Source organism: Callorhinus ursinus, unplaced genomic scaffold (assembly GCF_003265705.2).
Source record: "Callorhinus ursinus isolate GAN/ISIS: 27379988/994484 unplaced genomic scaffold, GSC_fseal_2.0 scaffold23, whole genome shotgun sequence".
Classification (NCBI taxonomy): domain Eukaryota; kingdom Metazoa; phylum Chordata; class Mammalia; order Carnivora; family Otariidae; genus Callorhinus; species Callorhinus ursinus.
In genome coordinates this window covers 10,308,734-10,322,535 of record NW_027397085.1, presented here as the reverse complement: position 1 = coordinate 10,322,535, position 13,802 = coordinate 10,308,734, and the positions used below count along the sequence as shown (strand labels likewise).

General features: G+C 40.9%; 1 protein-coding gene across 7 annotated transcripts in view; it reads left to right on the top strand.

Annotated features, from left to right (window-relative positions):
• MAST4 (microtubule associated serine/threonine kinase family member 4) overlaps positions 1-13,802 on the top strand; it is a 546,892-nt gene that overhangs the window by 218,969 nt on the left and 314,121 nt on the right. The window contains exon 1 of one of the 7 annotated variants that reach the window (XM_073905395.1): positions 746-853. The exons of 5 other annotated variants lie outside the window; for them this stretch is intronic. In XM_073905395.1, the coding sequence (XP_073761496.1) occupies positions 815-853 (39 nt within the window). In that variant the 5' untranslated portion in view covers positions 746-814. Of the gene's footprint in view, positions 1-745; positions 854-13,802 lie in introns of those variants that run through there. One more of the 7 variants, XM_073905396.1, reaches the window with a different exon arrangement.

Sequence of the window (13,802 nt, the reverse complement as noted above, 5' to 3'; positions counted from 1 at the left end):
TGTAAATAGGTTAATCTTCCAACCAGTGATGGCTCTTACAATTTCTTCTGCCTTTTTACATTTTGATCAGGTCTCAACAAAACGAAGTTACGATCAGGAGGGATGTTAATATCTAAAATGTTTCTGTCTTAGGGCCAGAAAACTACTGGCCAGGTATTTATGTGAATGAGTTGGCTTTCACACTGGGAGGTGGAAAGCGTTCTGGCAAGGCTGGAAGAACAGCCACCCAGAGCCCTCTGTTTGCAGGGTTTGGGGCAGCGTGTGTGTTCTGCTACATTTTTTTCTTTGATGCCATCAGGAAAGATGAGCGGCAGGCCTGGTGGTGCTGCTCGGCTGACCAGCTGTGCCCTAGTTTTTCCCCGTCCCAATCATTGGCTGCCTTCTACAGAGGTGTCTGTCACCACTGATTTACTTAGCCACTTCGACCTTATAGTTGCTTCGGAAGGGGCTTGACCCAGAGCTCCTGCCGAAAGCCATTTACTGGTCATTTGGAATGCCAGAGCCAGCGTTTTGTAGGAGAAGGAAAAACAGGGACCCCACGACTTTCTGCCTAATCACAAGAGCCTCCTCCGCCTGGCTAAATGCATTAGGTACCTGAGCCCACTTGCTGCGCTCTCGCACCGAACTGCAAGCCTCCCTGCTCTCCGAAGTTGCTGGAGTGCATAACTAAGCGGCACCAGCTGACTCCGGGCTCCAATCAGCTAGAGCGTGATGTAAGTGTTCAGCAGCTGCCGGGCTCTGAATTAGCGTGCTGAAGTCGAGGTAGTAGAGCATGGCTAGACTGTTGTGAGGCTCAGAGAAAGCGGAGGGGGAGATGGATGAGTCCAGCATTCTAAGACGAAGAGGGCTCCAGGTAGGAGATCCTTCCGTTCTTGAAATGTAGCATCCTCAGTGGTCTGCCTTTGAGGATTTCAAAGTTCCCTTTTCCTTCCTTTACTGGGCACGAATAACGTGCACGGTTCTTCGTATCCACTTGGCAAAGGGATACGCTAAGTGTCTAGTTACAGGGTTCAGTGACACATCACAGGGTTCAATGAGAAAGGCTCTTTTGTCAGAGACAATAGATAGGACTTGTAGTTTGATACTTTGTGGGTTGTTTTTCTGCTGGTTGCTCAAGAATAGTTAAATCGTGGCTGGTGGTGACAGCTGATGAGCCAATCTGGCATTCTGTCAAGTGTCTGGGAAGTCTGTCGAGGGTGGCAACTCCGTTCAGTTCTGGGAACACAGGACTCAGTTTTGTGTCAGAATCAACCTCCGAGTGGCAAGAGCCTCTGTCTGATGGCCTTGCAGATGTGTGCAGCTGCTGAGAGTTTTCTTCTGTCGGGGAGATGAAAGTTTCTGCTGGCAGCTCCGTCACAGTCGACTGTAATTTGTTTATGTTGAGATGAGGAAAGATCCCCATCTTACTGCCTCGATTTTGGTGCCCAAGGTTCTCTAATTAAATTACCCCAACTTTAGTGTACAAATGTATTCCAAGTTAGAACTTGGCAAATCAGACAGCTTGAAAAAAAACATCTGCTTAGTGATTTGTAAGTTTAAGGAAGCCAAAACATAAGTATGTTCAAAATTAGTAGGCTTAACTCTTTGATAACTCTTTTTCCTGTGTATAAGTGATATTTTTTTTCTGAAAGAATCTAATGAGTAGCCATTGTTAAACTCTCATTCATTATTTTTGGAAAAAAAATGTCACACGCATGCTTGACAGTACAGAATATATAGCACATTTAGAAATGCTTCCAGACAGCCCTTAATAGGCTTTGACTTACAGCTGGTCTAGTTGTCTGCTTTTTTTTGTTCTAAGTGTCCGTTACTAATACTGTTATTATTCATATTATCATATTGTGGGTAAATTAAAGGATTATTTGCAGGTAAACCAAAGAGGAATTTAAGAAATTGGGGTTAAATGTGATGTATTGTTCCCAACCTAAGTAAACAGGCTGCCTCTTTAATGATTTTCACTGTGGTCATTGTTTTGAATGTACAGTGCGGTTAGTCACTGCTGTGGATTTCCTTTTCTTTGTTTTCATCACATCTATAAAGTTCTGGTAATGCACAGCTGTCTGTGTGGCTCCATGTCCTCTTCGGGGTCAGTGGTTAAATATGGAAAGCCTCTTTGTTAAAAAAGATGATAAACTATTAAGCTCCCTCATGGTTCAGCTTATTAATAAATGGCAGTTCAGCTAAGTTTTCTCTTTCCTTTAATGCATTTTAGATAATTGTGTAATGTATGTTGGATAAGAAACTCCTTTTTGTGGTTTATTTCTGTAGTATATATTCTCAGCACTTCAGAGGATATAGTTGAAACACATGGTGCTTTTGAGGGGTATAGATCTCATAGAACTTTTAATTTTAGAAATAAATAATGATTGTGGTTATTTAAAATACTGGAGTTACTTTCTATCTAAAAGATTTGCAACAAAACAAAGGAAACAATTCATTGATATAATACTTAGAGTGCTAGATCTTTGTCATACTTAAAATACTTTTACTACACCTGCCATAATCGACTACACCATGGATAAAGAATGCCTGATTTCTTTTATGAATGAGACAGAAGTCTTCATTCTGTGAGAAGTAACAATATAAAAGTGTTTCAAAGTTCTGCCACCTCATGGCTACAACTTAACTTTGGCTCAAACAAAGCTTATTTTTCTTTTACTCCCATTATATCTAATATTTTTTTAAAAGACACCTGTTACATAGAGTAGTTTATCTTTTTTAAAGAAACTGCTGTATAAGGAATCTATTTATAAAATATAAAATTTAAGTGTTTGTATTACAAAAGATGTCACTGTGGAGTTCATGAGAATAACGCCACCTAGTGAATTTAAGAATTAAGTTAATTTTCAAATATACACTATTTGAAACATTTCAACATGTCAATGAGATATATCTGTAGTAGTGAAGTGAGGCTGAAAGCTACACATTATGTATTCATGATTCTGACCCTGTGTTTGTGAGGTAATCTTGAGCAAGTCCTATACCCTCAGTGTCTGTTTATTTTTCCGTAAAATATTTCAGCACGAGATCTTTGAGTGTACTAAGTAGGAGATAGGTATAAATGAGGTTTAAAAAGTTAATGGCTATATAATAAATACACTAGCATATAGTAGAAACTCAATAGATATTATGTTGAAAAGCAAGGGATTTTTATTTTTATAACATTATATGTCATAACTAGTAAGATGAAGTAGTTACATCTTTACTTCATGTATGCTATTTGAGTTTGTTTTTAAGTTAGAAGAATCAGCAGTAAAGACAGTAAACATTATTTACAGGGATCATTTTGACAGGGCTGCAAGATTTTATATAATAATAAGAGTTGATTGGTGTGCCACACTGAATAGAGGCATACTGTGTGGAACAGACCAGTTTTTTAGATAACAAAAAGCCTAGTCAAAAATCTGGAGCACACAAATATTCTAATTCCATAAAATGTATTTTTGTAATAATGTAGTATGTGTTTAGTGTAAAATAATGCAGTATGTGTTTAGAACCTACTTTTAGAATTTCAGTACCTCTAGCTCTTAAAACACGGGAATACTAGTGGTATTTTTAATATTTGGTCTTTGAGAAATTTTTTAGTGAGAACATACAATTTCTCAAGGAAGGGCTACCTCATAAAAGGGCAACACAACTGAGTTGTTCATCTTAAGTGACTCACTTTTCCATCTTTTCTGTGGACTCTATTAGTATTTCCAGGACTACTGATAGCACTTCAATCACTGCCTTTGAAATGAGAATGAGAGAAAGAGGCCCCAGTGGCTTCCACTGTTAGAATCTGGGGAAAGTTTTCAGATTGCGTCTCAAAACATGGGAAATTCTGACGGATGGATGGGCTTGGGCAGACCTTGAACTTGGGGCAATTTGAATTTCTAGACAGGTCTAATTCATCAAAGGATAACTGGCTCCTTTCAGGGCTAATATTCCTCATACACAGATCATATTTTTTAAATGTCAGGGAAATTAATTGTTTCAGTGGTTTTTGTTATATGTTTCCTTTTTATTTGTTTTAATGAACGTGTCCCTATCCCTAATGTGATAGCTCCCAAGGCTGGAGAAAGATGGACAGGCGTCATTAAAGCAGCAACAAATCAGTAAAAGAGGGAGTGTTCTCCCAGAGAGATGTCAGAGGATTCCTTTCCTTTCCTCCTCTAGTATTTTGCTCTACCTGCTCTGTTGATTTCCCTCCTCCCTAGTTACGTATTAGCATTTCAGTCCACTTGCAGATTATCACATGTAGCTAGAATGTAAATTTTTTTTCTTATATGATGCAGTTAATGACTAAATCTTTCGAATTTAGACTTCCATATTTGTGTTAGGATTTCTGTTTTCTTTGCTTTCCCTTATACCTGGACTCCGTCTCCCAGCCTTAATTGAAACAACAACAAAAAGCTAACATTATTACTTTGGTCTAGGTTCTGATTTTCCACTGGCCATTATCTCAAGTTCAATTTTAGTAAGCAAAGAAGCAGGCAGACTCTTTTGTTCTGACTAGTATCCAGCTACCTCTGTTTTCCTCAGTGCTTGAATGTGGGTCATTCAAGTCATAATGTCTCAGTGTGTCTGAGAAGTCTGTCAACTTTAAAGTGATTTGGATGTGTTTACACTTGACCCAAAATTCCATCACAGTATTGTGTGGGACTATTTCTCTGTCCTTACTCATTTGAAGATTCTGTGCAGTTAAAGGTAAGAACTTTAGTTAGAGGATTAATTTAATAAAAAGTTATGATAATAATAGTTTGGCATAAAGTACTTTTATTCTTTGAAGGTTCCAGAAAGGCAAAGAGGCTTTTTTGGGACAGGAAGAATCAAGATGGTAAATGAACTTTTTTTTTTTTTTTTTTTAAGAAAGCACGAGCAGGGGGAGGGGGAGAGAGAGAGAGAGAGAGAGAGAGAGAGAGAGACAGAGACTCCTAAGCAGGCTCCCCTAGCATGGAGCCTGGCGCAGGGCTTGATCCTGCAGCCCTGAGATCATAACCTGAGTGAAATCAAGAGTAGGGCTCTTTTTTTTTCTTTTTTATTAACATATAATGTATTGTTTGTTTCAGAGGTACAGGTCTGTGATTCATCAGTCTTACACACTTCACAGCACTCACCATAGCACACACCCTCCCCAATGTCCATCACCCCGCCACCCCATCCCTCCCACCCCCCTCCCCTCCAGCAACCCTCAGTTTGTTTCCTCAGATTAAGAGTAGGACTCTTAACTGATTGAGCTACCCAGGTGCCTTGATGGTAAACGAACTTTTGGTAGTTATAAGTACCTAATTAATTAGACCAGGTGTGGCCATATCTGAAGTGGTATTTCTTAGCTGTTGAAGGACTTCACTTTCTGTGTCTGAGATGGATATAAAAAGTTGTAGTTTCCTGATTCACAGAGGATCAGGTTATTCCCTCAAATTTCTATTTTGTGCTTAAATGATTGTTTTTTCTTAACACCTTTTTGTAACAGTGTAAAATAGATAAATTTGAATACTGGCTCCTCTTTTGCACCTTTTTTTTCTGTGATACAGTTGATAAACCAGAAAATTGTCATCTCTGTATTTTTGTCAATGACATACTAATTCTTCAAGTCATCTCGTTCCCACCTTTGATTTCTCCATCTGTTGCCTGCTGTCCCCAAGCCCTAATAACTCTACCATTAAAATATGTCCAGTGTCTAGGGCTACCCTCTTTTACCTCTGAATTTCTGAAGTGTCTAGTAACCCTTTGTGTCCAGGCCCTTCTCCAGTCCATGCTGGTTGTCAGCCTGGATGCCTACACCAACCCCATGGTTTAAAATTCCTCGGTGACTTATTATCTACCTCTGGATAGAATTAAAACATACCTGACTCTTTCTGATTTAGCCTCTGTCTACTTTTTGGGTTTCATTGCCAACTGTTTGCCTTCCACAACCCTATCCCATAACCCCCTCTCCAGATGTCATAGATCCCCTTTACCTAAAATGTTCTTTCCTTACTTTGCCCAAATTCTTGCAGCTCATTAGGGACCATAGTAAATTCTCATTCTCTGATGAAATTTTCCATAATTACTGCAGTCCATTCTGGACTTTGTAATAGTCATCATCTATCTTATTTGTACACCTAATCCTGTTGCATGATGCATTGCTGTAAAATTATTTGGATGTCTTACACTGAGATTATAAACCCATTGAAGATTCATGGTTTTAGAGTAGGATATGTGTTCAGTGACAGTGAATAGCTCTGTAGCTTAGAACAAATTGCTTAACCACATCTGTAAAATAGAAATAAGGTATTTGAAGACTGGAGGAGGTTGTAAATCGTGTAAGTCCTTTATCTGGCACATAGGACTTAATAAGTTAACCTCAGTACACTTACCTCTGTATTGCCACAGAGCCTTGCGTAGTGTGATTATAAATAGTTAAATGTGGGTATCAGGCAGGATCCAGGCAATAAAAAGATGGCATGTGAAAATTGGATAATTTGAGGAGAGTTTAATGAAAGGGAAGGTGTAAAAGGTATAGGCAAGTTATAGGTAAAGTTTAAGGGATGGTGCAGTACCGGAGGGTAGGAGTATTGGGGAGCTTCATCTTCACTAGGCCTGAAGGAGTGAGGGGGAGGGAGCAGATGCAGAACATCAAGACAGAGAAGGCAGGTGACAGGTGCCTTAGGGGGGAAGCTACATAGCCAGCCCCTGGTGATTCTGCAGGGAGTTGCCAAGGGGACATTGCAACTTTATTTACTTCCTTCTTTCTGAGCTCTTGCTGGTGCTCCCCCTGGGCAAAACCCAGTCAGAAGCCAGAGGGGCAGGCCTGAGGCAGGCCGACTGCAAGGCCGAGTACAGGGTGGGGAGTAGGTCTGGATGGGCGATGGAAGTACACACAGTATGGCGTATAACGAACACGTGTTGAACGGCGCCTTGCTCTTTTTGACAGCATTTGGCAGCCATGGTCAATGTTCAGTTTTCCTAGTACGGATCTCCGGAGCCTGAACTGAGTTCAAGCATTTGTACAGATTCAAAGCTGCTCTTTTGTGAAAAGCCCTGGCCCTCAACCGTTTCCCACTTACATGTAATGATGTCTTTCTACTCAGGCTCTGGATTCCCTTGGGAAAAAGTTTCTCCCCTTCCACTTTAGTGTCTGAAGCACCTGGGTCTCCTTTGAATCAGTAATGCAGGACACCTGCACTGGAGATCCTGCAAGCAGTCTCAAGTTTGAATTGCTCTGCTCCTCAGATCCTGGCTCACAGAGGTGAGGTGTGAGAGGAATATCCCAAGAGATCTCTTCCCATTCATCCCCTGGCTTCCCTGAGGTCTGCCCTATCACCCTCTGGCTGTCCATCTCTGCTCCCCTGGAAATCCTTTTAAAGACTTACAACTTCACATCATGTCCTTGGCTCTTAGTAAGAGTTGCTGGAAGAAATGGCTGTGATTGCTCAGCTCTGCGCTTTCTGGAAAACTCCCCTTGAAGCCCTCCCTGTCCTTTATGATGTGCATCGTCTCTTGCATTAGGCCCACATGATAAATTAGCGTTCACTCCTCACAAAGGTCCTTCCTTTCCAGGTGAACCGGTTTGCTTCTTTGAATCAGATAATGAGAGCTGGCTCTGTCTTGCCAGTTTAGTCTCAGCTGATCAGAACCGTTGCATACTCAGCTGCAATAACTTTTGAGATAAATGTAGCCACCGCTTCTCCCCTGTTGGGTTCTTAGTTCCCTCTTTGAGGAGTTGTGTGGTTTTATGTATTACATCTTTTAAAAATCTTAAGTTGCCTGAAAAGGTTTTTCAAAGTAGAGAAGACCTGAAAATTTAATAATATTGTGTTTAAAGCAATGAAATTATCTAAAGAATAATTTTAGGAGAAGACAAAAGGAGACTAAAAGACCAGCTAATCAATGAACTAGGTAAACTATAAAAACTGAACTACATGAACTTATAAGGATCAATATTCATGCAGCCACCAATCATTTTATTGTTGACACCAGAGTGTAATGAGATTGGGGTGTTTGATTTTACCTGAAATTTGAATTGCAAATAAATTATGAGCAACAGTAGAGCTTTTTAAAAAGTCTTAGAAACCATGTATCTGTCTTGGAAGCAACCTAAAACATGAAGGTTGGCAAATGACTTTAGAGCCATACATGTCAGAAGACAACATTGCCATTAAAATCATGCATTTGACAAATGTTTCGTGATAGAGGAAAAAACTGATAATAATGAGAAGTGAAAAAGTAGAGTGTATACAAAAGGTGTGTATAAGTCTATAAAAATGTGTAGCATATACCCACACATTAGTCTGTATGAGGCAGAGATGGGAAGTTGGGGGTGGTGGAAAGAAACAGAAAAAAATAACTCCTATCTAAAATATATTAGGACCCTGTTTTTTCTTCATGTAAAATAACAGGAAGAAAAGCACTAAAAGGTTAATTATGTCTTGATGGTGGGGTCTAAGAATTTTTCTTTAACTATTCTAGAGTAAGCACGTATTACTTGTATAATCAGTCAAAAGTGGGATTTGGGAGCCTCTTTATAATTTTTTTGCTTTGTCTTCTGGGAAGAAGTTTTATACCACTCACTAAGATCAATGAAAATCTCTTAAAGATTGTTTTTTATTTCATGTCTTTATGAAATTGAGAAAGATAAATCAGTTCTAATATGATACATAGTTCCAAACCTTAGGACAGTGGTTCAACGGAGGCTGTCCTTTTGAACCACCTGAGGAGCCTCTAAAGTGTGAGGCCTAGATGCAGTCCACATGGATTAAATTAGCATCTCTCTCAGTGGTACAGCCAGGCTTGAGACCCACTGCTCCTGGGGGATTACACATCCAAGGAACCCAGAGTCATGGAACCTCCTACTTCTGTATCTCCAAATGCAAAGTTTGACAGCCTCTAAAAGGTGTGTGGCACGTTTGGCCTCCCTTCTTCCAGTGGGACATGGGTTTGTTTTTATGGAGAGGTAGGTGGAGATGGATGTCCTACTTGCATCTGTTTCTTGACAGAATGTCAAGTTTGTCAAATAACAAACCCACCTTCAGGGGGCAGTTATTAGTCTGGGGTGGCTAGAGGCAGCCCTAGACCATTAACCTGAAAGGACCCAGGGCACTGCTGGTGTCCAGTTCCATTTTTACATTTTTTTATATTGCTGGCACATGCCCTCAGGCATGGAAGACGGTAGCTTTGTCCCTTGAAGCGTTCTCCTCACGCTGGCCATAACAAACACCTGTGGTTTGGAACTCTCATTGTGGATACTCCTCCGTAGTGCCCGTGCTTGAGTTCTCAAAACACTTGCTACTCTTAGATTGTGAATGCAGATGCTTTTGATTCAGGCAGTCAAGGATAGAACTCCATTCTTTGCCTTTCTTTCAATAAACGTCTAATAATAATAATAACGATAATAGCAGCAGCAGCAGCAGATTTTGACCATATGGGGGTCAGATGACTGAGTGTTGTGTCTTAAGTATGCACTACTGGACTTTTCATCCCTGGCTCCAGCAGCATTAAGTGAGTAGAATTGTACCCACCTTGAGGGGCTGAGCGTGTGGTGGGGGAGACACACAGCAGTTCCAGCAACAGCCAGGTCCTGCAACAGCCAGGACCCGCATCTGTCACGGTGTGGGGGCCACGGCGACAGTGCTAGGCTGTGCCGCAGGAGGCGGAAGGCTTTGTGCAGGTGGGGGTGTTGCCAAGTGGTGACAGATGAGGCGAGAAGTATGTTCCAGGCCAGGGAAGCAGCCACGCATGCCAAGATGGGGTGACCACATGGGGTGCGCCCTCCCTTTGGAAGGAGCCACATGTGATGCCTTTGAGAGTGAGGAAGGGACCAGCCGGAGACCCAAGAGCCATACCTTGTTGAGGGATCTGGATGGGACTGTCCAACAATAGGAAGCTGTTGAAAGATCCTAAGCAGGGCACAGCAATCTTGTGCCAACTGTCAGCTGTTGTGTCACATGTGAATGGGGAGTGCCCCGGGAGAGGCCAGGGATGGCTAGGAGGTTAGGAGAGAGGAGGTGAGCCATGCCACTGCTGCCCCAGAGACTGTGGCTGCAGGAGTAGTATGATTACAGCATGGTGACCTCTTGGGATGGGTGGGGAAGGAGCTGCGAGAAGCCGCAGGTGACCTCCAGGCTTCAGACCATAGGACCAGCAACAGCTAGGGGCCGGAAGTAAAAGTGACCTGGATGGTGAGAAGATGACTGATTCTGTGCATATGGTGGTGGAAGCACCTTGTAAGTAGAAATGTTCAGTAAGCAGCTGGATGTATGGGTTTAGGCTGGCTTCCACGCAGAGGTCAAGGCCAGTTATAGATTGTGAAGTTGCTGCTTTAAATAATTAATCGAAGTACATTATGAATAATAAGAGAGTGCAATTTCTCACAGACTGTTAGATTAGCTTCCAAGAATTACTATTATGTGTATTTTTGGCACTTATTTTGTGGGACTGGTTACAGTTATACTGAGAGCAAAGTAGTTTTATGCTTTAGTGTCAGGTCTTGAGAATAATGTATCCAATTTTGAAGATGTAGGGTTTTTTTGTGTGTTTTTGTGGTTTTGTGTGTGTGTGTGTACGTGTTTTCTCAAATTGCTTCCAACTTTGACAACTTGCCTACAAGTTTCATTTCAATACAATTTTGAAAAGGCAAAATGAAACATCTCAAACTAGAGGCTGTAATGGAAAACGCAATTCATTCTTAAATGAAGATGATGAGTTTGGTACCATCTCACTGTTGTTTGAAACAGTGAGTAAATTTAAAACCTGAGTGAGATTACATCAAATTCAGCCAAGATTTTTGTTCCCTTGGAATGGAATATCTATAATTGAAGATAGGGGGTTCAACCAAGAAAGACAGATGGCATGTGTACAATTTTATCAGTTTTCTGACACACTTGCCAATTTGTGTATTGTATACACAAAGACATTAAATCGCATTGATAAAAAACTGAACCCTCTTGGGAGTTAGAGGTAGAATGTATTACAATGAGCAGGAAATGATTGTAGAAAACATTGTGTTTTTTAATGGATTGTTTTTAGCTTAGTGCTTATTGTTAGATATCAGGTACATCGAGAAATTCATTTTATAGGATTTTCATCATAATGATATTTTTCCTGATGAGAGGTGGTACTTTTGTATATTCCAGTATTTTCTATTCTTTCAATTTTAGTATTGTTCTGAAGGTGAAGGTGGGATAATACCATTGATTTGACTGTTTACACTTTTCCATTAAAACTTTAAATACAAATTACTGAGCTCACAGATTCTTTTCCCATTAACTGTTGAGCAATCCAACTAAAAGATATGGTAAATATAAATTGAATTTGGTTAGTGTGGTGGATACAACTACTCTCTTAATTTTTTACTCTTCTGTATACATTCACTCCTCTGCCCTGGCCTCATGGCTTTATGGTGGACAGAGCTACTGCCCCTCAGTTGACTTTGGACTCAGCTGTGTGACTTGCTGTGGCCAATGAGCTGTCAGTGAATGTGTCACAAGCAGAGGCTTGAAATGAGCTTGTGGGGTTGGATTTGCCATCTTGCGCTTTGGTGATTTACTGTGAGAAGAACGTGCCCTGAGTAGCCACTGGGTCCCAGAGCAAACACTCATGGAACTGACCTACAGAAATCTGGAGCCAGGAGCCAAGACCAGAAGGCTCATAGTCAACCTGTAGACCTCCAAACACGAGAATAAATGTTGATTGTTGTAAGCCACTAGTTTTGTTTGGGTTTGTGACCCAGCGTTATGGTGGCAGTGGGGACAGTACAGGGGATGAGCTCGTGTGGTGGTTAAGAGCGTAGGAGCAGTTGCATTGAAGTCTACTGGGGATGTTGATCCAGCATCTGTTGCCTTGATTATTCTGGGCATACTGCTCTCTTCTAAACTTCAGTTTTGCCATCCCTAAAATGGGAATACTACTTACCTCCCAGGAATGCTGTAGAATAAGTTACTTTGAAAGGTGTCAAGCAGGTAACAAGAACACAGTGCATGATCATGGCCATTGTTACTGTATTTCTAGATAGCTGAACCTCTGTCTTTCTCTGCTTTCGTTGGACTGTGTCACTTGCCACATCCCAGTTGTGTGACTCTGGAACAGGTTAAAAATTTTATGTGCCTTAGGGGTGTGTGTGTGTGTGTGTGTGTGTGTGTGTGTGTGTGTGTGTTTTCCTGTAATGTAAGGATACTAACATTTACCTAGCAGGATTATTAGTGGACTACAGCAAAGGTAGGTAAGTATCTAGTTGTCTTAGTTCAGGCTGTTGTAACAAAATAATACAGACAAGGGGTCTTAGACAACAAACATGGATTTTTCACACTTCTGGAGCCTGGGAACGTCAAGGTCAAAGTGCTACAGATTGCATATCTTGTGAGAGCCCTCTTTCTGGCTTTCAGATGGCTACCTCCTGGCTCTGTCCTCACATGGTGGAGACAAATCTCATGTCTCTTCCTGTTTTTTTTTTTTTTAAGGGTATTAATCCCATTACAAGGACCCCACCTTCATGACTTAGTTTCACCCTAATAATTTTCCAAAGGCCATACCTCCAAATCAGTCATTAGGGCTTCACCATATGAATTTGCATTGGCGGTGGGGGTAGGGGAGACCACACATATTCAGCCTGTAGTACTAACCATGGCTGGGTGAGTGGGCAGTTAGTAAAAGTAGCTCCATTATTATGTTTACTATCCACACATTTCACCATTTCTTTAAATTCAAGTATCCATTCCTAGTTCTTGAATGCCTCCTATGAGTCAAGCGTAACACCCTGCACTTGGGCTCACCTCTGGATTTCTAAAATCTCTGTTTTTATTGAAAGGAAAGACCAGAAGTGCTGCAATTGAAAAGGCATATTGATAACGTCATTCAAATATGTAATATGTGTGTATTATACTTCTACTCCAGTGAGCATTAAAAAGTAACTCCTTTGGAATAGGGGAATTTATAAAGGGCAAAGAGTAGCTCATAGGGTGCCAGTAAAGGCTTTTAACGGGAAGAATGAAAAATTGCTAAGAAGGAGAGATTGAGCATTAGGGTTCATGGTTTGGGTGCAGTGTGAAATCTTAAGGGGGCTCATATTTATAGCTTGTCTATATTAACCAGAGTAGCAGAGCTGACATCTGAAATGCCTTTGTTTTAAATGGACAAAAATTGCTACAGTTACCTCTTTGCCTACTGGAAAACTGTTTGGCTGTGTTGGCTCTCAGTCTACAGGCTTTTGTCTGTTCTTCCCTTCTGTACAAATCTTGTGTAGTGCCTTGTCTGTTCCATTTCTGTGTGTGTTTCCCCTGGCCACATCAGCCATTAGCTCCTGGTTTTGCATGCTTCCCAACCAGAATTTGCTCCATGGAAAGCCTGTGTCCTCAACATCCTTGCTTCAAAATTACTTTGATCTGTATCAGCTGAAATAGATTTTGAGATGCTGGATTTTAACATCTGTATGCCACTTTCTCTAGAAGCTAATTGACTGATTGGGGCTGGAGGAGAGATGAGTCTTTACATTTGACCAGTTTCACAGAGCTTACCTTGCAAGCCATTGAAATGCAAATACAGACTACACTTAGAGACTCAGAGAACTCACACATTCAGTTCTTTGTTTTCTTCTGAAAAATCAGCATTCAAAATTCATGCACATTCTATTATTCATGTGGTTTATATTTAGGTTCCACTTGTATGTCTAGATAAATCTTATCACCATTATTTAAAATTTCATGAATGAAACTTTGCATCTCTAATGCCACACTAGCCTCGACACCTTTAACCAATCACGGTAATTTGAAATGCAGCCCTTAAATGAGTTCTCGTGTGTGTGTGTGTGTGTGTGTGTGTGTGTGTGTGTGTGTGTGTGTGTGTGT